We start from the raw sequence: 27,337 nt of genomic DNA, 5'->3' as shown, positions 1-27,337 counted from the left end.
ATATGGCGGTCACAGCAGTACACCATCAAGACTAAACTCAAATTGTATCAGAGCTGTGTTTTATCCACAGTATTGTATGGTTCTGAATGCTGGAGAATGACACAAGAAGACCTCAACAGACTATCAACCTTCCACACCACGAGTTTAAGACAAATACTGCACATTTTCTGGCCAAACACCATTTCAAATGAAGAACTATATGACAAATGCCAACAAGAATGCATGGAGACCTTCCTAATGAGAAGAAGATGGAGATGGATAGGACATGTGTTGAGAAAAACCCTGCTGATATTACAAGAACAGCCTTACATTGGACACCAGAAGGGAAAAGAAAAAGAGGCCGACCAAGAAACACATGGAGAAGAACTGTGGAGAAGGAGATGCAGAGCCTAAAGCACTCATGGGGCACCATCCAGCAACTCGCCCAGGACAGACGGGAGTGGAAGACTTTTGTTGCTGCCCTACATGCCAGGAGGCATAAAGGGCAATGAGAGAGTGGTATAATGATACAGTGATCGTATAGTGGGTTTAAATCCATGTAAATAAAATAGCAGAAATGGAACAGAAACTGTCTCTCTCTTAAGTGTATGAGGAGATATACAAAAAAATATATAACCAAAAATATATTTTTACAGATTTCTCACACTGGACTGTTACCTTTTTTTTCAAGTATTTTTCATTTTATAATAACAATTGTGTAACTGAGTAAACATGCAGACTATAGAAAATACTCCATCTGCATGTTTAAAATATTGCCACACCAGTGACGTGCGGTGAGGTTCGTGGCTGGTGAGGCACTGACACTACATAAACCAGATTTACAAATATATGAACCCAATAGAGAAGCTTAAATCACCATTCAACTGGCAGCTTGCACATTGCCTACTGGTTGTTTTTCATATCAGCATTATTTACACACACACATAGGTAAGGTACATATGTGATTACACCGGGAGCGTGTGCACCGCGATCTGTCCCACCGACCTTCCCCACCGGGAGCGTTTCAGAAGCGGAGCGCTCGCGTGCACCACCCGCGAAAATCGTGAGATTCCGCGATAATCTGCGTAACAACCATGGAAGTATTAAGAGAACAACAAACACATAAAAGGTTACTTTACCTGTCCGACGTTGATTTGTTGTTGATTTGTTCATATTTCCTTGTTTTTGAGACATTTTTTAACTTAGATATTGAATCTTACATTTTTGTGGTCAAAGTAAAATATAAGAAGAAAAGTGTAGAAGAAGAGCAACGACAGAACAAGTATAAACCCGACCCGTGGGCTCTCACACGTCCTCGTCTTTGAGGCAGAGGTAGTGTTTGTCTCCCCTGTGTGCTTTTTCACCGCGGATTAATGTCAGATTAGCAACACAAAATATGTTCTACACATACGTGAAATACAGTACATATTCTATGGAAATAAAGGACATAATAAAAGTGTCTACAAATATTACAGTGGTAACAAACAATGAGAAAGCAAAAGGCACAGCAGCTGTAAGGCACAGCTCGTTGCTGCCTCACCTTACCTGTCTCCTCTGTTTAAACAGGACATGCGCTAATTCAGCGATTTTGATTATGAAAATGCTTGAAATGATTGGAATCATACAGAAATTACATTTATAGCACAGATCAGTAGATAAATATTGATATTTATTTCATTTTAGCATTATTTGTTTTTTACTTTTCATGATGGCAGGTGTTGCTCTATAGAACAACATGTAACATACCTGCATTTATGACAAAGGACAACGTAGAAGAATGGTCATCTTGTGGACAACAGCGCATGCTCTGTCTAGAAAGACAGCATCACGTTAGTGTTAGCTAGCTAACCCGGAGACATTTTTACTGGCAATAAAACATACAAAATGTATAGTTAACTTAATGAAAACATGGCGAATATAATCTAAGACAATTAATATTCAAACAAATAAAGCCAGCTCAACTCTTATGTACTTTTCAAGCTAGTTAACATTATATTGTCCACGGACATTCACAGACACATTACCTAGTAACGAATCGTCCGTCGCATTGAGGATTACCCATAGTCCTTTGCAGCTACTATTCAGTGCAGGTACAAATTTTCAACAGCAGGTAGCATAGTTTTCCCATTTAGCGGGATTTAACCTGAACCTTTTCAATTATGTTACAATAGCACAGATCAATAGAGAAATATTAATATTTTATCATTTTATTTGTCCCTGGCCATGACATACAACAAAGATTCTCGAATAGGGGTGAACCAGGGACTGTGCAGTTATACTGTATGGGTCTCAAGGACTAGGCAATCAGACGCCCTACAGTCTTATACATCTTTATTGACTTGCATTAGTACACTCTATCCTCTTCTTTTACAGTGCATGATGTTCAAACAACGTGAACCTGCACTGTGTCACCTGCCCACTCGCTGTGTGTTCTTATATGTTTGTGTGTGTGTGTGTGTGTGTGTGTGTGTGTGTGTGTGTGTGTGTGTGTAACAGAAATTTGCCAGGGGCCAGACCCTGCTGGACATGGTGTGTGGCCATCTGAACCTGCTGGAGAGGGACTACTTTGGCCTGACTTTCCAGGACACGGACAATGCCAAGGTCAGACACTGACACAGAAACACAAAGACTCACACACACACACACACACACACACACACACACACACACACACACACACACACACACAAATGCATGAAGCTATCTTACTTGAGGAAGTTTTACTTGAAGTTAAATATAATCATTCTATGATCCAAACTTCTGAGGCAAATGCAGCTGCAATTGAAACAAAAAGAGGACACCAGTTTTGTCCAAATTAGAAACTATTCTGAATCGGCTTGTGTGAAGTTACAAATGTGGCTCATAAAAGTCTTCTCACAAACACACAGAGAAGGTGCACTGGGTGTTTATAACATGAAGTTCTTACTGATAAAATGTAATAAAATCGTCTGTGGTTTGGCGGGTACTGTCGAGCATGCATTTTTATTTGTTAGCGATGTGTTTCTGGATCCATTATGATTTGCAGGCATGCTTGTTTATTGTGTAACATTGTATAAAGTGACTTTAGACTTGAGTTCTGATCCTTTGTTCAAAAGATTATTTTGTTCTGAGCTCATTACTCTTGATATTTGGGGTAATTTAGGTTTCTCTGTGGTGAATAGCTTTGTAGAGTCCAAGGCCAAATCTATGTGTTGACATTGAATTTGCCATGTTTCTCTATACCTGCTTCTATTCTTTTGGTCACTGATTTCAGAGCAAATGTCAACCAGCCTTTTTAGCCTAACAGCCCATTTAACCAGACTGTTTTTCCAGGTGTCATGAAGCAGTGAGTCCCCAGTTGCCCTTTTAACCGTACTTTACCACTTACAGTCTGAGAGTGGCACACATGACCTTTAACCTTTTAAAATGTGATTAGACCGTATGGCCTTTTAAAAAAAAAAGGTGCACAGGGTCTACAGTGCACCATGAAAGCTCTAGTGACATTAAGCGTAGGGAGCTGGATTCAACTGGCATTCATAGCCTCAATATTGATGCTTTCAGCGTTTGTAGAAGCCTTCATCCTTTTTATTGTAGTACGAATATATTTGGCTTTCAACTAGGGAATAGATTTAAAAAGAGAAGAGCAGCCAGTGATTTATTGTTCTTAAAGGGGCACTTAAAATGTGAATATGGATGATTTTGCTGATGTTAAAGTTCTCTAAGGGGGATTGTCTCTTTCATTCTTTATCAGCATTGGTTGGATCCCTCAAAAGAGATTAAGAAGCAAATTCGGGGTAATTGCAGCAAACACACACACACACACACACACACACACACACACACACACACACACACTTATCCACACACACATAGAGCAGCCGTTTGCAAAACAACCTTTCTGGTATTTTGTCCACAGTTGGTTCTTGGATCTTTGGATTTTCTGTCAAGTTCTACCCCCCAGACCCATCTGTGCTTATTGAAGACATCACCAGGTAGGTGTGAATAGAACCAATACACATTTGGTTATTTAAATTAACTACCTTTTATTGTAGGATAGGCCAAGATTTAGATCAATTGGCTGGATCTATGTCCTAGGTTCCAGATCATCAATATAATGAATGCATAGGATACTGACTTAATCATGAGGCATGAAGATGACAGGAATGTCATAAGATTTGCTGATATGTTTTGTCATTGACCAGTTTTGGACAAAGTAAAATTTGTATCTGTGGTGACGTTAATGAATTTCAGACAAACACAGACATTGCTGTCCAAGAGCCATGCCACTAGCATTGCTAAAAACTTGGGTCAACAACAAATAAGGACTGTGACTGAAAAATCTAGCAGTGGTTCTTCCAGATGTTTCCTGGTGATGTAGATTCTTGAAATGTCAGCAGCATTTCTGCCTCCACCTCCCTCATTTCTTTAGGTACTACCTGTGCTTGCAGCTGAGGGACGACATCCTGTCTGGTCGTCTGCCCTGTTCATTTGTCACCCACGCCCTTCTGGGCTCCTACACTGTCCAGGCCGAGCTGGGAGACTACGAGCCAGAGGAACATGGCCCAGACTACGTCAACGACTTCCGCTTTGCACCCAACCAGACACGTGAGCTGGAAGAGAGAGTGATGGAGTTGCACCGTAACTACAGGTCCTCGAAAATATGACTTCATTAATGTAATTGAAGGCCATTAGGATAATGGCAAATGCTGGTAGTTTTGATTTGTTGCATGAATATGAGAGAAGGGATAAATCTTGTTTGGTATAATGTGTCGTAGGGGAATGAGTCCAGCAGAGGCAGAGGTAAACTTTCTTGAAAATGCCAAGAAGCTCTCAATGTATGGAGTGGACCTGCATCATGCTAAGGTACAGAGACAAAACGTAGGTACTCCCAGACTGTTCATTTGGCAGCACACTTTTGTCTGAGGTTTTTTTTAAGCTCAATGCCTGTGTCAACCAGGATTCGGAAGGAATTGACATAATGCTTGGTGTGAGTGCCAACGGCCTGCTCATCTACCGAGACCGTCTAAGGATCAACCGATTCGCCTGGCCAAAAATCCTCAAGATCTCCTATAAGAGAAGTAACTTCTACATCAAGATCCGCCCAGGAGAGGTAAATCAAATCTCTCCCTATCTTGTCTTTTGCACCTTGCTTGGCGTTCACTGCGCAGTAACTGCCAGCATATTCCCAATAGAATAGTTCATGACAGTCATTCTGAAAGAGCAGAGGCAACTGGAATGAGGGATCATTTTCTAAAGAGCCAACTCCACATTTCTATTTCATGGTTTCACAGTTGTTAAAATTACATCATTGTCTCTCTTGACTCGGTCCAAACAGCATAAATAGTCATTTCATGGTTTGATAAAAGTGTTACTTCTGAGATTTATCTGCAGCAAAACCATGTGACAACTGTCAAGGACATTATTTATAGCCCTCACAGATACTGTTCTTAAAGATTAGGCTGATGGGTCATGTTTTTGTTTCTCTCCTCCTTCTCTCTTCCGCTATGGTGTATTTAAAGTGTGATTAGCCAGTCAAGAGGTTTTGCACTTCCGTCAAGGATTTTACTCGCAAATGTTGGAGCCACATTATACTCGCTCTGGTTTTCAACTCCTAAAATTATTATAATTTGCTGTTTTTTTTCCTTCATTCTTTGGCCTTCAGGGTATCTGCAGTGTGTTTTACATTTACTGTTAAACTGACATTGACATCTTTATAGCGAATACCAAGGCCATTCTGTGCACATACTTTATTCTGCAGATCTATCCTCTTAAGTCAGCTGTCAATTTAAATTTGCCTGCAGGGTTAATCATTGTGTTCTAAAACCCTTTTATTCTAAACTGGCCCCACAGATTTTTTTTCTTTTGTGAATGGACTAGTCCTTATGTTTAAAGACCTGTTATATTGCTAATAACCTATTGATTTGAATGCATCTTCATCTGCTCACACCACTAAACAGCTGATGGAGTGAGTGCATGAACGGCTAATTTGTAGGTTGGTTAGAGAAGGAGAATCTCCCTGACATGGCAGTGCGAGAGTATATTTCTAAGAGTTAACAAAAAAGCATCATTGATTTGTCCATTGCTGCGGAGTAAACACAATTCACCCTGCCACCATCCCTCCATCTTTCCCCGCACTTGCTCCCTTCACTCTCCTTTTCTTCTTCACCCGCCTTCCTCCTCCTCCTCCACCACGACATCACTCCTTTCCCTCACTGCTCAGTATGAACAGTTTGAGAGCACCATAGGCTTCAAACTGCCAAACCATCGGGCCTCGAAGCGATTGTGGAAGGTCTGCATTGAGCACCACACCTTCTTCAGGTAGGACCTGATAGTCACAGATACTCAGACAGACACACTTTTTCTGCACTGTAGTCATTGCACCCTGCATGAACTTGGTTGATTCTTGGTAATTTGCTACTAATTATAGGTTAAATGGGAACAGTGATCAATTGGTCCACTTCTAATTATTTTTTTCCTTTTAATTCCTATTGTAAGCTAGAGAGTATCTTAGTCAGTGCACAACAGGTCAGCTGAACTTGCAAACATGTGAAATTTATCTCCAGGCCAGCACACAATTCAGCAGTTAATGTAACGATTCCAATTATAAGGGATTATTTCCTTTATTTCTCCGCTGGCAACCTCACATTCACGACAAAACTCAAGGAAGGTTTAGAGTTGCTGGTTGTGGGATTTTGTTTCCTTCCTAAGCTTAGATCTTTGTCTTATATTTACTACCAAAACACAGACTAATTCTTCTCAGGAAATTATCAGAAGATTATTACCAGTAGAATAACCTTGTCGGAGACTCTAAAACTGTGTAATTAGGTAAAAGATGTCTACAAGGGGCAGAATCTGAGCACTTGTGGTAGATTTACATAATCTGAACCTTCCTGCAGGTTGGTTTCCCCAGAGCCGCCTCCCAAGGGCTTCCTGGTGATTGGCTCCAAGTTCCGCTACAGCGGGAGGACCCAAGCCCAGACCAGACAGGCCAGTGCTCTGATCGACCGTCCTGCCCCACAGTTTGACCGGTCTGTTAGCAAGCGGTACATGCTGCCCCGAAGCATTGATGGAGGTAAGAACCCAGATAATTTCACCGTTCACACGGGGGGTCACCTATATTTCCCAGATTATGTTGTGAGGCAAAAACAGAAATAAAAGCATATTTCAACTTGTGTATCATGTTAGAGCACAGCCTATTGATATATACTACATGGCCCTACACTGACTGTGCTGTAGATTATGTCATATAAAAGCTTTATCACATGAGTCAAGTTGATTTATGATTCCCTCCCATTGCACTTCACCAGCCTCAGCTCTAGGCTACAGTATGGACCAGCTGTCCCAGCGGAGCTCCAGTGAACGCACACAGTTCATGTCCAGAGAAGACCTGGACCAAGAGGGCAGCCTTGACCTGGACCACGATCAGTACCATTATCAGGACCAGGACCAGTACACAGATCAGGAGCTGGAGCAGCATGATGGTCAGGAACAAGATCAGGTTCAGAGGCAAACTTGGGGTGCCCACATCTCAACAACCACCAAGACTTTGGAGCTCAAGGTACAAGATGGGAGGAAACATTAAAATACACTGACACCTGTTTTCATTGCAGCCTTTCCTCAATGTATAGCTGTTAAAAGAGGTATGTTAAAAGTTAGTGATGTTAATCAACAAAGTCAATTAAATGAAAGCTTCTCCAATGAAGACAGTTTCATTGGTTCAATTGAAAAACTACCAGGCTTTGCACCAACTTTGAAAAATCCCTCATTCAATTTCTGACTAACACTCCTCATCCTTCTCTCTCACATTCCTTTTCATTTAAGAGTGTAATCACCATCCCTACTTTTTCTCTCCTTGGCCCAATTTCCTCTATTTTCTGCTCCTCTGCAGACCTATAAGACTCCTCCATTTCTTTAGCTGCTTCCCAACACCTAACCTAACCTGACCTCTTTGCTGCCATTGATACTTTTTTTTAAACCCATAATCCTGCTAACCTCTGCTCTCCTCCCTGTCATCCACCTCTTCCTCTCCTGCAGGGTGAGGAGGAAGGCTCGCCTATAGACTCAAAGCCAGAGGTATTTTGGCCTTGGACCTTAGTGTCTGTGGTTTTGGTTGTTGTAGGTCATGCACGTGTACTCTGTGTTTGTTAAACACAACCTATCCTTTTTCTTGTTTGTTTGTCTCTGGTGGAAATGTCATTTCTTTTCATGTCAAGATTTCAAGGATTCAACTGGGTATAATCCATGAAAACTGCATGAATCGATCTTCACTTGAATAGACATGGAATGTTTAATATGGATTTATTTAGGCTCTTTCTATCCTTTTTTTGCTTGTCTTCCCACTGGAAAAATGGTATTAGATTTTCTTCATAGACATTAAGCTCCTATTCAGAGTGACTGAAACAGTAGGAAAAAAACTATTTGTCGACACATCTTTAACAGTGTCCCTGTGTTTAATTACTGGGATTAATTGTTATTAGCAGGATAAACAGATGGCCCTTAAGCACTGTTGATTTTTCAGTGAATCAGTGGTTCCCCAGTTGGCAAATCTCTTGGTATTTCAGCTGAGATGTGTAAAGACTCATTATCATGGGTGGCAGAGCTCCGTCTACAGGCAGATTTCCGTCAAAAGTAAATCCCTTGTTCTATCATACTTATTTTTACCGCTAACACAAATTAAGAATTTACAGGTAATGCGGAACCACAAGTAATAGTTCCACCCAGAAACTTTTGACTGTACACCATCAGCAACAGGTGCTGAGGTTTGCACAAGCAGATTGACCTGCAAGTTCCCGGTTCCTGGTCAGCTACAAGAGCAATGGTAAAGAGAGAATTGACCGATTGTGTGCCAGCGTTGCTCCTCCATCAAAGGGTGAATGGAAACACATCAAACATGCAAACGCACACTCAACTCTACGGCCTCATACCTTCATATAGTTTGGTAATCAATGCATTTGCACTGCAATGGGTTTCAAGGACAAAACATGAGACGCTACTTTTGCTAAAAAAGAAAGTTGGGAAAAAAAGCTATGATAAGCCCTGGGAAGCGCTTTTTTATGAAGTCTCCTTCATAAAAAAGCAGAATATGGAGTTATGAACGACCAGTCTGATGTGTGTAGAGGTCTGCATGGTTATATTGTAGCAGCTTTTTGTCGTTTTTGGGTGTTTTAATGGAGGCAAACACAGTGAACATTCGTGCGTAATGGCACTGCGCTTTGACGCAGCACTTGTTGTCAACTTATCAGTCCTCCATTAAGTCCATCTAACATTTGATCGTGTGGTCAGTTGTAGTTGATTAATGTATGTAAACTTGCCATCGGAACAGCCGTTACACAACCTTCGAAATGAGACATAACTTACCATGCATTCTCGTTATAGGTGCGCTCTGAAATATATAATGTGCACGACTTCATAATGTGCAGTCAGAATAAGAGACAATGTGCAGTTACATATGAAAATAGCTTTTTACTTTTCTTTTACTGACAGATGTAGATTCTGGTTGCCTCTAAAGGGGATAAACATAACAATAATTTGTGGTATTTTAGTCCTAGTTTTTGTTCAGTAAGGAGAGAAATAGCATACCTTTTGAAAATGTTTGGCTTTTTTTACTACACAACCTGAACACAAGTAAAAAAATAAATAATAGTTCATCAGCACCCATGCATTATTTAATTTAACTAAAATTAATTAAATACATTATTCTTCTGCAAAACTTGCTTTCTGATATACATTACTTATATTATTTGATGAAACTGGTGGTGTTATTCCTGCAGGTATATGTATGTTAGTGTTATTAAGTACTTCAGGAAATAATGCCATTGCATTTGTCCCTAAAGGGTCTGCTCTTTTGTCGTTTTTGTAATGCCATCTCACCAAATCTTTGGATGAAGAAGTATGGGAATAATCCCCCTCTCCAAATACTTATGCTCAGTCACTATATGACTGCATTAATTATCAATTGGCTGACACTGAAATGGATTGTCCCTGTCTTCTTGGCATAACATTAAATGGCTTAACAGTCTTTGTCAAAAGCCCTGGTGGTGTCAACTGTTTGTCTGGCTGTCTGGCCCCCTTGCCTTTTTGACTCACCTGCAGCACTTTACATCTTTGTCTCTGCACGCATCTGTTCTCCCCCACCAATCCTCAACCTCCTGCTTTGCTCAAAACCCTTCACTCCATCTCACTTGCTCCACCTCGGATTTGGCCACAAGGATGTGGTCACCCATCGGCCCAAACAGGAGGTACTGCTTGCCCCCTCTTTTTGGCATGTGCTGTGTGTGACCCTCACCAGGTGTTTTGTTATCCATAACTGTGACTCTCACTTACTGTTAGAACACAGCCATCGGCAACAACAATGGAGCGCACATAGTCGCTTGGAACACCACTTTCTTAAATGCAATATGATGATTTTGCATATCGGTCTCATATTTTCTAAACACTATTTACAGTTTATGTATTTGTTATCTTTCCAACCTTTGATCGGTGAATAATTAAAAACCTCATGTGTGGGGCTTTGTGCTCAATCTTCTAAAGATTGCTCGGTGTTCACGAAGGCATTATACCAGGGTATTTTGTAAAGTGCAGCAACAGCAAAATACCTTTGGAAAAAATACAGTTAAATCGAGTCTGAACCCCCTGTAATTATGATATTTTAAAACCCCCAGACCTTTAATTAAATCTCTTTTTGACTAGAATGCTGCAAGGTAAGAGACAAGTGTTGACAATAATCGTGATCTGTGTGCACAGTAATGAGGTTAATGTCATCATTACATTAAGAACTCTGTTGTCCAACCCTGTGTGACAGCCTGTAAATCATCCTACAGCACAGTTATGAAATGAAAAACATAAACAAACTTAAATCCACATTTATCCAGAGATCCAGATTTCGGATTTTCATTTATGTTAATTTGTGTTCCTGGTGTGCCCTTCACTGTGTAAGCAGCAATTCTTGGATAAGCCAGAAGATGTTCTTCAAAAGCACCAGGCCAGCATCAATGAGCTAAAGAGGGCTTTGAGGCAGCCTAACAGCAAGATGGCCCAGAGGGAGAAACGCCTCTCCTCAGCTACTCCTCCTGGAGGAACCCCCGAGCGGAAACAAGTAAGAACGGGATCCTACTACCAAGTTATAATACTCACTATTTTACAATCAGTTTCCAACATATTAAGATATTCTAAATGTTTTCAAGTTTGTCAGCTCTTTCAATTCTCTGTCAAAAACATTGAGCCAAAACAAAGAAAGCATCTTGAAATGCATCAAAGTTTGAGGTCCCCCCCAGTTAACTGTTTTTCTTCAGTAATTATGTGGGGTAACAATGATATGACAAGTGGAAGAGCAGTGTATCTAGCTAGGCTAATGCAACTGTCTACTCTATGTCAACATAGGCGACCGGTGATGGCAAATTGATTGACAAGCAGGATGCTTATGAAGGAGAAGTGAATACTTACTCTAAAGTGGAAAAGAGTAAGCTCTCTTCTTTGGGTAGAGACATGTTGTCTGTGACACCTTGGACTGAATCAAAGATAAACAGCTGTCAAACATCCAGGGACTCTTTAAAAAATATTCCTGGAACATCTCCGAAACAAGACTCAGACTTCAGAGCAACAGGACTACTGGGTATGATCACTGGGGAAGACACAGTAGCAAAAAATTGGCATCAAGATTCTATATTAGCGAGGAATGCCATTCAAGAAAATGGATATGGATCTCCACATGACAAACAGCGGAGTGGAATGATCAACAGAGATATGAAGCATAGCCAATATGAGCACAACATTCATCAAGAGAGAACAAAGAACTTTGAAACTCCTGTGGCTGTGGATTCTCTCCCAAAAGGTAACAGAGGTGATATTGAGAGTGACCGGAGACATTGTGAGACATGGGAAAAAAAAGCCCCAAGCCCCACGGTAGCGCAAAATTGCAATAAAACAGAGAACTCACACTCAGAAGTCACCAAAATAGTTCCTCTCAAGCCACAAAGATCAAAGAAGTCTTTGAATAAGGAGAACACAGGTGTTGTAAACACTCAAAGTTGGACTGATAGATTTGGTGCAACTGGTGATGTACAGATGACAAAATCAAAAGACGGCTCTTCTGAGACAGGAAGGAAAGTGGATGATAATGCTGTACTGCAGTCTGCTGTAGATGTTGTCAATGGAAACACAGGGGCCTCCAAATACCACAGTGAAGCTGCAATGTCATATCAACAGCAAACTGTACTGCATCAACAGATTAAGAATGAGTTGTTTGGACAACCGGAGCTCAGAGACTGCAAAGGCACTACAGGACAAAGTCTGCGGACGAGAGGCCATGAGGACCATTTTCAAAACAACTCAGAGTTTAAAGAGAATTTCCTCTCTAGCTCCAAATTTCCAACAGCTCCCCCTCGAACTCTCCCTCTGAAAATGCAATGGTCCAGAGACAGGCAGAGCAACGTGGACAGCAGCCACATCCACTACAGGGCGTCCGGCCAAGAAACAGCCAAGTGGAAGCAAGCGGTAAACCCATCTGCCCCCTAAACTGTTTGTCAATCATCGGAAAGTAAAGCATTGCATGAGCTTCAGGCGATGTCGTGCAAATCTTGTTTTTACCATCTAAAAACAAAAAAATCACACATACTTCAGAACTCATGTGGCTGTGTATGAGAAAAGCAAAGGTTCACGTTCCTTGGCATCGCATCATTGATCAACTCAGTTCAAGTCCATGACCCAGAAAGCATATTGCTTTCCCTTGTTCCCCTTCGCAAAGCAATACATCTGCTTGGCCATTTCAGAATGCCACGGGCCTTTAAGCAAAGTTCCCTATGCTTAAGTTTCAGCCGTCCCTTGTCACGTTCACACCTGGTCTTTCCTTCCAACACCCTCACAGAATAAAGGTGGCTGCTGTTGCAAGGAGCGCAAGACCTTTCCACCATTTTTCTTTGAAAACCTCTTTTTCACATCTTTGAAATCCTTTTAGTAAATGGCTTTGAAGGACATTTAAAACAAATGTTTTGCCTTGGCACCTCTGTGGCATCAGCAGAAAATGAAAAAGGCGATTAGATGTTCACACAAGCTGCAGAGCTGCCAAACCTCTTCAGGGCTAAGGCATTCATATGCTGCATTTGCGGTTATGAATACCTCTTTCCTGAAAGGGATTTTGACAAATCTAACCTTTCAGTGCATGGCATTACCATTGCACTTGCGGTCATTTCTGATGATGTCAACCTGTGTGCATGCTTTTGACAGTAGCAGCAAGCTTTACAATCTCTGGGAATTCTCGTGTGTTTATCAACATAAGCCCTGAAGTTGGTTTATGAATTAAGTGTTTACATTTTTAAATACTTATGCAGAGAACTATGCCCAGTACAAAAGCGATTAGCTTAAAAGCTGTGAATAAAGAACATTGCAAACATGATTTTCTCTAAATATGATAATAGCGTGTGTTGTGCTACTAACAGAACATCATGTCAATGCAGTGACAAAAAAGGCTCTGTTTCAGCTCTCTCCTTACATGATGCAATAGCATTCATTGGCTAAAGTATAGATTGGTGTCATGGTTCATGTTAATGTTTTATTTCCTGTTTGTTTTTCTTCTATAGGATACACCTCCCACACCTGCTATTCACGAAGAACCTTTCAACGAAGCTTCAGTGAGTCGTCTCAGCTCCACCAGTCTCATTATTTGTCTTTCCTACTTTTTAGCCACTCCTTTGTAAATACGTAAACGAACTGTACTTAGTTATGAACACATTTTCTTAAATTTTTGTTCTTTTCATTACTTTGTTTATATGCAAAAATGTGGAATTAATGTCACTATTCTGGTTTCATCGAAGAAATTACTATTTAAATTAACAGGGAAATCACACCACCACAATTCAAAACACATGATTTTAACTGCTAAAATTACGCAATAACTAAATCTAACTTATAACGTATTCTGATTTTGTTTGTCTAGGTAATTTTTGGAAAGAAAAACACAAAAATGCTTTTGTTTTTTCTGCAGCTCACATTCTTTGGTTTTATAGATGTAGTTTACATGATCTAATAAAGTCTTCTCTGCAGAGGGAACCGTGGGAGAGACGTCTTGGCTCCGTCTCCGAGGATGACCAGGACCACGAGATCCTGTACCTGAAGGAGACCCACCTGGGCATTGAGCGCAAGTGTTCCAGCATCACAGTCAGCTCTACGTCCAGCCTGGAGGCCGAAGTAGATTTCACCGTCCTCACGGACCTAAACACAGGCATGGAGGAGTTCTCCAGGGGCATGACAGAGCTTGGGGAGAGGGATGTGTCACCCGATGTGGGTCTGTGCTTTGGCATGGACTTGCTCCAGCACCAGGGCCCCTTTGAACCACCTCCTCCATTGGTGTCAGCTCCTCTGTCCAGAGGCGCCAGCAGCAGCCCTCCAGCCAAACACATCCAGGCTGAAGAAGTCCGACCAGAGGTTAAACGGCCCGATGTGCAGGTAGACCAACGTTTTCACATCAAGTATTTTTGTTGGTCCTCCTACTTTAGTTTGATTTGTTTTGATTTGGCAGGTAAGAAGAACCATGCTATATTTAGGCACCTAAAAATATGTGTCCTCTTTTTATCAAACTGCAGTTGAGTGTGGGTGTTAATGTGAATGATCCAAAAATGGCCACAAATCATAAAAGTGTTTTATAACTATATCTCCATGTGTTTTTTAACAAGAAGCATATGAGAACTAAATCAAAGAATCAGGCAAGTGTTTTGCCAAAACAACATGAATCTGGACTGAATTTCCATCCTCCCCAACCCCCCCTCCTCTAACACCACCATATCCTGCTGTTAGTGCCACCCAAGTTTCCAACAAAGTGTGATGGCAGGCCACCAAAGTGGGCTGTTGATGAGTTAGTGTCAGATTTGTTTACAAGCCTGTGCTTGAAAAAAACCCTGGTGTGTGTTGCCACACCTGGAGTGTTTGTCGGATATTTCAACTTGTTTTTCTATGTTTAGTGGTTTTATACAGACTGTTTTGTCAAAAAGCTGTACAACTTAAAGGTTTGAATGTATATTAATGCTTATAATGCACTGAAATGAAATCTTGAGCAGACAAAGGACACAGTAATTGGCTGTAATGAAACGTGTTTTGAGATGAATGCTCTTTATTGATCACTGAAGGGTAATGTTCTCCTCCCTGTTTTTCTTTCTTCTTTTATCTTAATTTTAATACATAATATATCTCTTAAGCACTGAGCTCAAAATACATTGTTCCTCCTGTTTTACATTACAGTCACTTATGTCTGTCTTTAAGCCTGTAGTACCCAAAAAACCAAAGAGGTCTGTGCCGGTGTCGTCATCAGTGGACAGAGAGTCGCACAGAGAAGCCAGCCGCCTCTCTGCCATCACACCGCTGAACAGGGAAGCCAGTGATGCCATGCCCACGCCGACGGTGAGGAAGACAGACGTCAGGACAGAGACTCAGCCCAATGGGTCAGAGGTCACCACGACCATCGTGGAGTTCACAGATCAGGTTCGTTTTTTTATTTTAGCGAGATGCAATTAGAACTAAAGTATTACTAATCACAAGTCACACAATGAATTTGTCTGTTTCAGGAACACTGTATCACTGGCCTGAGTGAAGTTTCTTATTCTTCGAGACAGAGTGTATCCCCTGTGAGTACAAACAGAAGGACCTCTCCAATTTTAACTCAACCTGCAGCACACTCCCTTCTGCTCTCTCGGGTTTAAACCTACTTACTGTACAAAGACCAAAATAAATACATTTATGAGTATAAGTCTGACTGGATGTCCTTAAATATGAAAACATAATGACTTCTAATCTGTAATGATTTTTACATACGTGTTTAATGTATTTGCTAATGCCGCCAGCTGTTCTGCTTTCTCAGGTGCATATGAGCAGTCTTGGAAGAGAGGCGTCAGGGTCACCCATCCTCGTCACTGAAAATGTTACCTCGGCAACCACTCACGTCACCAAGGTAGAGAAGCTTAAAGGGGAACTAGGCCCATTTTCAAAACTCATACACGGCAAAACCGAGACCAAGTCATGACCAGGACCAAAGTGTATCGAGATCGAGACAAGACCAAGACTTTGAGGGGTTGAGACCAAGACCAGACCAGTGCGAGTCCAACACTTACGATGAAATGGGGAACAAATGGGGATTATGCAGAGGCGTCCTCAAATTGATCTGAAAGATACATTTCCATAAAAACACGCACAGAAAAGAGTCTCCTGATGAGTCCTCTTCATTCACTTCTTATATTGTATAAGTGTATCAACAGAATTGTTTTGATAAAATAATTAAAAGGCATTGCAGAGGTGAATCTTATGTGTAGGAAATTTCCTTTACTTTTTAATGAGCAATTACTGTAAATAATGATTGTTGACGAATACATTTAGACAATGCACAGGTAATTTAGTGATATCCCCAAAGTTGTGGTCTTGACCGGTCTTATAATTAAAGAGTCCTTTGTCTGAGACCGAGACAAGACCGAGGTACTAATGTCTTGAGACCAAGACCGATCCGGAGTAATACAATACTGCAAATATTAATAAACATTAACAACTCCCAAATCCAAAAACTAGAGTTGTAAAACTCAAATTTGTGATGTCATCAAGTATAACATGTGGAACTGCTTCATAGACAATAAATCGGGCAAGACATTATAGATGACGCTGAGAGGACCCAGGGGAATGTTCTGAGTATAAGGGTACATTATCTGTTTCAGATCTGAGGGCACTACAATAGAATAAAGCTAATTTGGGTATAATGAAGAAAACAAATATTTTGTTGGTCCATTAAATCTGTCTTCGTTTCATTGTCTTTCATTGTTGACTTTATACTTGATTACTTGATGACACAGGGTTGACTTCTCTGGTTTCTTGCTTAGAAAGGGATTAGCTCATGTTCACAAATATTGACTATTGAAATATTAAATAACGTTCCTAGGCCATGGAAATAACATTTAGAAAATAGAATTCTTAAATTAGGTGGTGTTTCCCCCTAAGAACTTACAAAGTGCACAATTTATTGTATAATTATGATAAAGTGGTATCATCTTTTATGTCTGAATACAGTTAAATAGCTGTAGTTCTGAAGGATATTAAAAGAAAACCCATTGTGTGTTGTAGACGGTGAAAGGAGGATATTCAGAGACCAGGATTGAGAAGAGGATCATAATCACAGGAGACGATGATGTAGACCAGGAGCAGGTGAGATGAAACAAACTTCAAATCAAAAGAGCCATGTGCATTGTGGTTACTGGTTGTTTGCTTTGGGTGTTGTAGTTTTTGGGACATTTGTAGATGAAATGCTGTACATTTCTAAAAGTCATTCAGATTTTTTTTTTATATGTTGGTATTGGAACTATTTCTAACTTGTATTTATTGAAGTACTTAAAATCCTTTAAAAGTATTGATTGCCATGCCAAAAAGTCATGGATTCCTGCACACAGTATATCATGCATATATCTTTGCAAACATTAGTGGATCAACAAACTTATTTAAATTATTTCAGACATGGAACAAAGACATAACATACAATACATACAAGTGAATAATTGAGATCAGCACACACAAAAAATCGTTCTTTCCAAGTAGGGCTGCCACTAACCATTATTTTCATTATCGTTAATATGTCAAATGTAAAAAAAGAGAAAAAAAAATGCCTGTTTCAACACGATATCTAGTCAAACCAAATATATTTATTTTACAATAATATTACAATACTACATGACAAAGAAAAGCATCAGATCCTCACATTTGAGAGGCTGGAACAAGACAATATTTGGCATTTGTTCACTATTTTTGCTTGAAAAATATAGCTCTATTTGCAAGCATAAACTGTCTAAAATTGACTTTCCTAATGTTAAAAAATCAGTGTGTTTCTTAAACTGAAATTCAGTTTTGTGTGAATTTCAGTTCTATTCTATTATTGAATAAGAAATTTAAGAAAACTCATTATAAAAGTTATACATCTATTCCTGTTTTTCATTCTATAGTTCACTCTTTCCTTACAGGCTCTGGCTATTGCAATACAGGAAGCCAAGCAGCAACATCCAGACATGCAGGTGACCATGGCAGTTGTTGTCAGGGAAACAGAATCATCCACTGAGGATCGACACGGCACATCAGAGGTATGGTGCCATCTTGACTCCAAACGATAATATCTAGCCAGGATTTGGCCTCACAACCCTCCTTTGAGATTAAGGGATTTAAGGTTGACCATCTCTTCTTTCTTCACCTGCAGTCCTGATTTCTTGAGATGAGAGCACCCCCGTTTGGACAGAAAGTGTCAGTGCCCGACCTGAAATTGCCACCTGCCGTCCCTACTGATAGACTACAGCCAGTGGCGCTCAAATGGATACTCTTGCACACATTCATAAACACACAAAGCTGGAACAAGACTCCTTTAAAATCCTTAAGTTTTATTGTTATTTTACTATTGAAATCATACATTTCCACAGAGTGAATTTAGGCAGTCATGCTGGAAAAAAAGCTAAAAACATAAATGACACTCGTGGTCCTCGATTGGTCGACAGTATGCCACCAGAATTCCAAACATCTGGAACAATTAAAGATATTGAATCAGAATCCGACTAAATTCCCTGCAAACCTCTCAGGGCCTCAATATTTAAACCACTTGCTTAAGTATTTCTCACAGGTCAAAGGGGAATCTGTGCACTCATTCACACTGTGGAGTAATCCAAGGCCTTGTGCAATGTTGGTACCCATCCCATGCAGAAAGTATTATTTGGAAATAGAAAAAAAAATGGTCGTGCACCTAGGAGTGTCATTTACATGTCTGTGCTGCTGTACTGAATAACAAAAAAAAAAAATCAGATTCCTGTTGTGAGTGCTGAAAAAAACTGCTGAAAAAACCTACTGTGTGTGTGTGTGTGTGTGTGTGTGTGTGTGTGTGTGTGTGTGTGTGTGTGTGTGTGTACTTACTCTTGATAAAAAAAATAATCCATTACATGTAGCTCCAGTACTGTTAAACATCCATTGAAGCAGGGTTTAGTGGGAGCAGAGCAAATCCTGCTTTGAATTTTCACTCTTGCATAGCCAGTCTAATAAATGAGCTTTGCCCCCCCCCTCCATCACACTGACTGATGAGGATGCAGGAGTAGGAGGAGTAGAACGGATCATGTATAGCCAACAAGGTTCTCTGGTGGTGTTTATTCAAGTGTCTGTTACGGACCACAGCCAGAGCTAGTCTGATCACTATACTTCCCTCTGTCTGTGTCACCTTAAAGATTTTACTTCTGTAGAATGTATTTGACAATGATGTGTGAGTTGTTGCATCATGATGGACGTTGATTGGACTTTTGGAGAATTTTTGCATAAGTGTTTGGACATTAGAAGCTGTTAATATGCACAGTTTACCAGTTGTATTTATTCAAATGATGACGATGAAGTTTCTGAGCATGCTGATGTTTCAGAATGAGCCCAGTTTCTCTACTTTCCCATCTTTTAAACATGCATTCAGAGTTCAGCTGGATAGAATACCACTTTGGCCATTTTGTGTAATCAATACATAGAGTAGGCTGTTCTAGTTTTACCGATGCAGCAACCTGTTCTGTTTACTAAGTCACAGAACGGGTTGCTGCATCGGTAAAACTAGTATCTGAGATAATGTTTGCATGATAATTCTTTGCATTATTGGATTGTAATTGAGTAATATGGATATTAACTCATAAGGATAGATCAGGATGATCCATATATTAGGGCCAAATTATTCACAATCTGAAGTTGAATCTGATCTTTGACATTTCAAAAAGGAAATTAAGCTTCCTGACAGGAAATGGAGAGTATTCATAAGAAATAGGAAATATCAAGCACACAATACATTCAGTTTTGTTATTCCCAAAATTCAATCACAGCACAGTGGCTACAGATTCTTCCTTCAGTTACAACCCTTTAACAGTTTCATCTAATTCAAGCCACTGGTGCTGTTATGCATCTTTATTTTACATATCACTCTGCTTTTGATTTAATATCCCAGAAAAGAAACATGAAGTAGGCCTTTCATGCTTACAATAAGTTGTGGTGACTGATATTTTTTTACAGCTATTTATGGTACAACACATATTCATCATCTTTCAACATACTCTGTAGAAATGGGATTATGCATCAGAGCCCTTTTTTTTTCAACAACTCTTTTAAGCAAAGTACAGTGTTATGAATAAATGTACAGTAGGAGCAGAATCTCTGAACTTTTAGTTTTGTGTTCTTTGGTTCATGAATGTTAGAGGGATGCCAAAGGCATGTAGTGTTCCAATTAAGGTAGCAGTTAAATTGTACAAACTCTGATTTTATATGAAAATATTTGTATGAACAAACTACTTTTAATTACAGAGATGCTGGAGAGCCAAATGCATAGAATTGACATTGCAAGGTTTCCCTTTAATTATGGTATCTTTAACATTACCGTGCATAATTTCTCTTTCCTTGCAAAAGTCATATTTCATGTGTAAGTCAATACGAGCAGCATCAAAATTCATTCAGAAAAACAATGTTTAACTGTCATGTCAGGTTGATGAGGGTGTTACTGAGGTATAACTTTGCTTTTCAGACGTGTAGTGTACTTCACATTGTATTTCATACTTTGGTTCTAAATCCTTTAAAGTGATGATTAATCATGGATGTGGGTGTCAAACTGGAAGGTGAAAAAAATGCAGCCATGCATACCTTGTACTGTATAGTTGGTGCTGTTTGGTGGATTGTGAAGACGTAAAGTAGTTAATGGCCATGGGCTTGATGTACACTAGGGGGCACCAGTTACCAAAATAGAGAGCTTTGCAAAAACAAACAGCATATCCATGTGGAATCCTTCTTACCATTCTTCACTAAGGGGCAAAATTATACAAATCATACTTGGATCCACCTGTAAGGTCAAACTTATCTTCCTTTGCCCTGGAAAGACCTGCCCATGGAAGTCTGACAAGTAAGAACTAGACTGTGATTAATCAGAGACGTCCTGGTGCCAAAGTCTGACCCTAAAACCCTCCTTCTCCTCTCTGCACAGAGTCCCCCTCCTCCCCCTCCTCAGCAGCTTCATCTCTTCTGCTCTCTGTTGCTTGGTGCCGTGTCTTTGCCGTACATTGTACTTGCATTCCTTCGAAATGAATAAAGAACAGAGAAAAAGAGAACAAGATGAGAAGGGAATCCCTCTGTTTGATCTCTTCCACATGTGTGTCTTTTATTACAGCTGGTGTCCTCTAGGCCCAATGATGATACACTTAAGATGCCACGTGTCTTAATGTGATTTTTGCTAATTTATTGCTTAATTTATATTGTTTTCAAGCACAGGTGGAATTTTAATTTTAAAGGTTGGGGCGACACAGTTATTAGTACAGCCACAACTCTTCAAAAGGGCCTTACCCAAGGTAGAATAAAACACGACCATGTTTTCATAATTTTTATGATGAAATCATCAAAAACGGATTAAATTGATATATTGACTCACCCCATAAGGTAAATAAGCAGAATAAAACCACTCTGGAGAGGATGTTGAATTTTTCCACCTATTGCTTGGATTTAGTTAAAACTTTCTTTTGGTGTGAACACAGCATAATGCAGTATGCCATAAAAAGGCAATACAAATGTCATTATATGGTATGCTATGCTATAACAATGCCATTTGAAAAGTGCTAGCCATAAAAATGCCATAAATATAGCATAGTATGCCAATAATAGTGTCATAAAAAGTCATTTTATAAAAATTCATAGGAAGGCACCCCTTAAAAATGTCATTTCATGTTGTATGTTGAAAAAAGTCATCGTATACTATATTAAAAAAAGAGAGAAAGTAGTAATATTATAGTGTCGAAATGAGTGAAAAGAAAGTTATTGTTTAGGTCAAAAGTCATAAAGTCATAGTGTTCGATGTCAAAGAAGTAAGAGAAAAAGTAATTGTAAAATGTCAAAAAATTCATAAAAAATATTTTAGTAGTTTAGTAAAGTTTATTTTAGTATAATAAAGTTAGAAAAAAGTCATAGTGTAGTATGTCAAAAGAGAGATTTTTTGACTAATCATAGAATCATTACTTTTTACTAGGTCAATGACACAGTGGGTGAGAACTCTACCCACAACGTTTCTCTTACATGAGTAGATGAGAGCAAACACACATGACGCCATGACGGAGTATCAGTTACCTCTTCTCTTGTGAGGTTGCAGGGTGGAATGTTGTTCAACTGTTTATTATCATGCGTTTGTTCCTTTGATCAGAACCACCATACTGTTGCCATACACACATACGTTTGATTTGCGTTGGAGTAATTTTTTTGAACTTGCATGTAAGTTTGCCTGAGTTACACGTGTAATGGAGAGCAGTGTAAATAAATATTCACCTCTGGGAACTCAAAATGTCTGCCTACCACCTGCCTTGACATTTGAGCCAGATTATACCACATGGTCGTTTATTTATTCATAACTGGAGTGTTAGGTAAATAATATGTAGGCCTAAAAAATCCACAATGTCATCTATGGCTAGCTAATTTGAAGACGTTTTCTGTCAGTGGGCATCTTTTACATTACAATAGTGCCTTCTACTGGTTTTAATCATCCACTGTTATTCTTTCGAAGACCTAAATATTATTTTTCTTCCCTCCTCTGGGTCTCATCTGTCAATCACATATTTATTCCTGGCCTCACCTCGTCATAGCCCCTGTTAGTCCTGCAATAATAGCCTCTTCATATTTCCTGCATGAAATTAGGATGTGCTTTATTGTCTCATTTTCTTGATTAAAATGACCAGCAGGATGTTATCCCTGTGAAAAATAGTGTACTATTCAATTTGCTGTGACCAATTTTTAATCTACTCATAATTACTTGTTCTTTTCTGTTGGATCCACTACTTCTTACTCCTTATATTTAGTATTTCATTTAAGTTGCTTTCTTTTGTCGTACTATCCCAATACTTTTGCCATTGTTTGATTATTTCCCTCCAAACTAGGCTTTTTCCGCTTTGATTTTGAAAGTTTAATATCTACTTTCACATGTTCTCGACTGATGGCCTCCTTTGCTAACTTGTCTCCCGTCTCATTCTGGGGGATCCCAAGCGTGCTACCACATGCAGGCTTTGTCTTTCCCCGGACTGGTTAAATGAATTAGAAAACAATATTTTGTGTAGGCTTTCTATGTCTTGATTTCTGGCTGATCCTATTTTAATGCTGGACAGTGCTGACACTGAGTCACTAATAACAGCATTGTACTTGTTGCCACATCTTCCAGCCACTCTAATGCTAACAGACCTGGACATAATTCAACAGCATGCACACTCAAATAATCTGTTATTCTCCTACTGACCCCAGTCTGGTGACTGAGAATCATTGGAGGGAGAGTTGGAATCGGACTGTGAGCTTGAGTGGGCACTGTTTCCAAGTGGTCCGAGTGGGTGCAGTTTCTCCTTTATAAAAAAGTTTCCGCACTGTAAAAAGATTTTTTCTGTAATCCACAACACAACCCAATCTTTTCAGAAGCATGAAGAAACTCAGCATTGACGCTCACCTCCGCGTTAGGGCAGTTGGTGTGAAGATCACTGAAGAGTACCAAATAAAGACATCACATTCACAGTTTACAGGTATAGTTGTGCAGATATTGATTGCACTTTTGAGGATGTTTTCAAAACATTGATCAGGAGCATCCATTTAGGGAGAACAAAGTAATAAAACCCTGCTCTCTCTCTCTCTAGCTTGTGTGATTTGAAAGGTGTTGGGACAGTGTGAAGATGACCCCAAGCACAGAAATACATGTACACAAAAGGGCTTAAAAGGATTCAAATTTAAATTCTGAACTTACCAATTGAATTGAATGGAATACTGAAGCATGATCTTAAGTGAGTGTTTCATCCCAGAAAACCCAAAACTTAACAAAGAATTGAATCAGTTCTTGTGAGGAGAAATGGGCAGAAAGGATTTTGTAAGTCTGAAACATAGCTACAGGATATGTTTGGTTCAAATTAGCACTCCAGATTTTCTTATAGTTTATATAGATTTCTCCTACCCCAAACTGTTAATACTTTGTGGATCTTCCAACAAGTTATGTAAAAAATATCATTTGCTTGTTGAGATTGCACTTAGTTGATCTGTTATCACAGTCACTAGAATAAAACCAAACCATGTAATTCAACTTATTCTAGGAGTTTCACTGACTTTGTTTTACAAATTGTGAGTCAGATTAGTAGAAGTTGTTGTAGGTTTATGTGCAATAATACAAACTGAAAGTAACTATACTTTACGTGAGTTTCATGTTCATTTTCAGCATCAACTGTAACCACTTTGTAAAGTATGATCTTTATGCCAAATCAATGAAACTGTGACAGTTCATTCTTAAAAAAAACTTACCTCAAAGTCCACTTACTAGCATTTTTTCAGAGCAAACTCCATCTGCTAAATAAGACCAAAAGAGCTTTACTTTACAAAGCATGGCCTGATAAGGCACCGCCTTTCTGTCTCTTTTGGCCTCTTTTGACAGCAAAGAATGAAATTAGGAAAACGGCATTATGTTTATTAAAAGCAGGTTGATCCATTCAGACATCCTAAGCAACGTAGGTACGTACACACTGACCAATCTCATGCCAAACAGCAGCTAAACTCCCTACTTTGTAATAAGCTACTTTAGAAAAGTCAGTTATCACTGCCACTTACTGCCACACGTACTGTATTACAATGCGCATCATGAAGAAAGGCATGTTGTCTCTGAGCGCAAAACGCCCAAAAATATGATCTAAAAAGTAACAAAAGTGAAAAAACATAGCATACAGTATGGTCAGTTATTCATAAATTATACCATGAGTGAGCCAAAATACAATGCAAATAAACAGAGGAGGAAAATAAATTAAACTCTGTTGAATTATAACAACGTGGATGATAATCATAAGACTTAAGGCTCATTTGGGACCTGAGGATTTCATACATACAGTGTACAACAATGCAGCTCAAAATGCTCAGCGTGCCCGACTTATCATGGATGAGAGAGGAAGATAAGACATCAATTAATTAACACGACGCTGCTGTTTACAATGGAAGCCATATTGGGAGTGTAGGCGCTGCATTTTCTCACAATGATACAACAGGTGGTATTGAACCAAGTTGGCTCAATACCTTTGGTTACAGTCAGTTTCATAGCAACTCTGAGGTTTCGATGTAATGTGGTGTAACATAAAAGCATGAGTAAAATCCAAGTAAAGTTACAAAGGTCCCAAATTCTGGTTTGTCGTAAAGCAATGAGGCTTAGCTCCCCGTATTTGGCAGGGATTAGTAACTGTTTATTTTTTTTCTTAGACAGGTCAGGAAGCTTTCCAAAGACTACAGTCTACAGAGAGGAGGGGAATTACTTCATCCATTGCTTGTCTTAAACCGAGCATAAATATAACTTCGCTCACATAAATATGAGTTATGTAAGGTCTCCAACCCCAGTTTAGATAGAATCCCAGCATCCAAGGAAAGTCCAGGGGTACATATGATATCCGCTTAAAGAAACCGTTAGAAAGCACAGTCCCACAGAGAAAACATATACACATCCTATTGTGCATCACACACCGCTGGGCCTCCAAGGTTAAACCCATATGAGAATATCCACTGGTTAGAGGGGAGCAAAGAAAGAAACATCTTCAAAGAGACTGCAGTCGAGTCACGGTGTCCTTTCACTGCCATAAAAGCAACTTCTGAAGGAGCCAGTTCCTTTCAATAACTCTTAGAAAGGTGGAGGGAAAGATTCTTCCTCACAAAGAGATCTTTGTAGAAAAAACAGGAAAGACAGTAGGATGGGGAAGGGGAGCAGGTGGGAATGTGGCTGCCAGCCTCTTGTTGTCTCGGACCTGCTGTTTCTCCTCTTACTGTAATGAGCAGCTATAGTGCCTGGTTGATGCAGATGTTTGTCATAGTACAGTCCTGGCTGTGAGGATTACCGCTGCAAGGTGGACCAAGGGAAATGCAGAAGACTCTGGGGCTGCTCCTGTGGCTATGGAGCCTGAAATACACAAACAGATCAAAATCTACGATGCGGTCTACAAATGTCGCTCTTTAAACATGGTTTGAGTATGAACTCTTGACGTGAAGGTCTAATTATCACAGTAAAAAAATACAGCAAGCAAAATATAAAATGCATTCAGTACAAAGGGCTATAGTGTTGTGCGAGTACACAGATATGTCAATAGATGGCACTGGTATGCTGCGCTCAACTATGGCTTCCAAGGAGATGGCTGTAGAAATGTGCAGCGGACAAAGTTTAATAAAAAGGAAAAATATACTCAAACAATCAGCTTCTGTCAATGTTCTTTGCATGTTTGAGCCCATTTTGTTGTTGATGATATGTATATTTCTCATTCTGTGAATAAGAGACTGTTATTTTACAGCTGAGACAACTGTAAACAAAACATTCATACTTCGCTTTAGGGAGAAAAGGCTTATTTGAAGACTCACCATTTTGCACCAACATTTAATAGGGGGAAGAAAGCCTCAGAGAAGTGTCAGGGACACTAATTTATCTAAAGACAGCAGCCTGAAAAGACCATAATGCAATGCAGCTCATGCTGTGTTTACAGTGCAGATTTTTACAATCATAAACTGGTCTTTCAATTTAGAGAGAGGTACACAAAAGAAATTGAGGGAAAGAGGACACCAAATATTACTGTGTGTGCTCCGTTTCAGTTTACGGGTGTTTGCTGTTCCATTTTTCATGAGACTCAAAACTAACTGAACTGAACTGAACTGACGTCTCACAAACGGTCACAGAGTTGATTTTAATGTTTCATGTCTGAGTATTGTCCCAACCTGCTATCTTGGGGATGGTAATCTGGCGGCTGCTGCTGCCTTCCCCTCCCTCACTGAAGGGTTTGATCTGGATTACGTAGTCCTGGTTGACCGGTAGTGACAACTCCAAGGAGGTGGTGTTGGTCTCCACCACACTGGGATGGCTGTGTTTGTCCTGGCTGTACATCACCTGCAGGAGGCAGAGAGGTATAGATGATGGCATGAAACCACTTCAGACACAATGAATCATACGAGGGGTTTCACAGTGTCCTTGTTGATGCACTGACAAGAAAATCTAAGTTCTGGCTTGTGTTTCTTTCAGACGGCTCTGTGAGATGCAATGTGCTACCACTGAAACTAACAAGATGAATCTTACTGTAGGCAGCCACCAGAGTAGAGGGTGCAGCAGAGATAAGGGGAATGTGGAGATGCATCAATCCAGTCAGCTGCAGCTTGAATGAATCCACCCATTTTACTATACAGTAAGCCCCACACTCAGGAGACCCCGTTTATGTATTCGAATAATGTGCAGCGACATCAATATCATAGTTTGATATTCTCAACCTATGAGAATACAGATTAGTGTCTGAACTTTATTTATTTTTTATTAATAAGCCAAATGGCACTCCAGAATAATTCACAACCTTAAATGTAATTTCTGACGTAA

General features: G+C 39.7%; 2 protein-coding genes across 11 annotated transcripts in view; one reads left to right on the top strand and one right to left on the bottom strand.

The window, feature by feature from the left end:
* Positions 1–21,812, top strand: part of si:dkey-178k16.1 (band 4.1-like protein 1) — a 46,499-nt gene extending 24,687 nt beyond the window's left edge. Inside the window, exons 4-24 of one of the 6 annotated variants that reach the window (XM_068732763.1) lie at positions 2,476–2,580; positions 3,710–3,752; positions 3,875–3,950; positions 4,388–4,606; positions 4,734–4,821; positions 4,916–5,068; positions 6,179–6,276; positions 6,855–7,030; positions 7,266–7,516; positions 7,993–8,031; positions 10,167–10,196; positions 10,898–11,053; positions 11,338–12,450; positions 13,533–13,583; positions 13,996–14,397; positions 15,208–15,426; positions 15,510–15,569; positions 15,803–15,892; positions 17,047–17,127; positions 17,934–18,050; positions 18,164–21,812. In XM_068732763.1, the coding sequence (XP_068588864.1) occupies positions 2,476–2,580; positions 3,710–3,752; positions 3,875–3,950; positions 4,388–4,606; positions 4,734–4,821; positions 4,916–5,068; positions 6,179–6,276; positions 6,855–7,030; positions 7,266–7,516; positions 7,993–8,031; positions 10,167–10,196; positions 10,898–11,053; positions 11,338–12,450; positions 13,533–13,583; positions 13,996–14,397; positions 15,208–15,426; positions 15,510–15,569; positions 15,803–15,892; positions 17,047–17,127; positions 17,934–18,050; positions 18,164–18,169 (3,573 nt within the window). In that variant the 3' untranslated portion in view covers positions 18,170–21,812. Of the gene's footprint in view, positions 1–2,475; positions 2,581–3,709; positions 3,753–3,874; positions 3,951–4,387; positions 4,607–4,733; positions 4,822–4,915; positions 5,069–6,178; positions 6,277–6,854; positions 7,031–7,265; positions 7,517–7,992; positions 8,032–10,166; positions 10,197–10,894; positions 11,054–11,337; positions 12,451–13,532; positions 13,584–13,995; positions 14,398–15,207; positions 15,427–15,509; positions 15,570–15,802; positions 15,893–17,046; positions 17,128–17,933; positions 18,051–18,163 lie in introns of all 6 variants that reach the window. The other 5 variants (XM_068732766.1, XM_068732765.1, XM_068732764.1 and 2 more) reach the window with 5 other exon arrangements.
* A 2,591-nt stretch (positions 21,813–24,403) lies between these two features.
* The window catches only part of cntn3a.1 (contactin 3a, tandem duplicate 1), a 101,364-nt gene continuing 98,430 nt past the window's right edge, over positions 24,404–27,337 (bottom strand). For all 5 annotated transcript variants that reach the window (XM_068732639.1, XM_068732640.1, XM_068732637.1 and 2 more), the window contains 2 exons: positions 26,692–26,860; positions 24,404–25,888 (listed from right to left, as the gene is read on the bottom strand). In XM_068732639.1, coding sequence (XP_068588740.1) covers positions 25,797–25,888; positions 26,692–26,860 — 261 coding nt within the window. In that variant the 3' untranslated portion in view covers positions 24,404–25,796. The remainder of the gene's footprint in view (positions 25,889–26,691; positions 26,861–27,337) is intronic.

This window comes from Cebidichthys violaceus, unplaced genomic scaffold (genome assembly GCF_023349555.1).
Source record: "Cebidichthys violaceus isolate CVI_PGR_0920_01 unplaced genomic scaffold, fCebVio1.0.p SCAF_6, whole genome shotgun sequence".
In the NCBI taxonomy this organism is placed as follows: domain Eukaryota; kingdom Metazoa; phylum Chordata; class Actinopteri; order Perciformes; family Stichaeidae; genus Cebidichthys; species Cebidichthys violaceus.
This window is presented reverse-complemented; position numbering and strand designations above follow the sequence as displayed.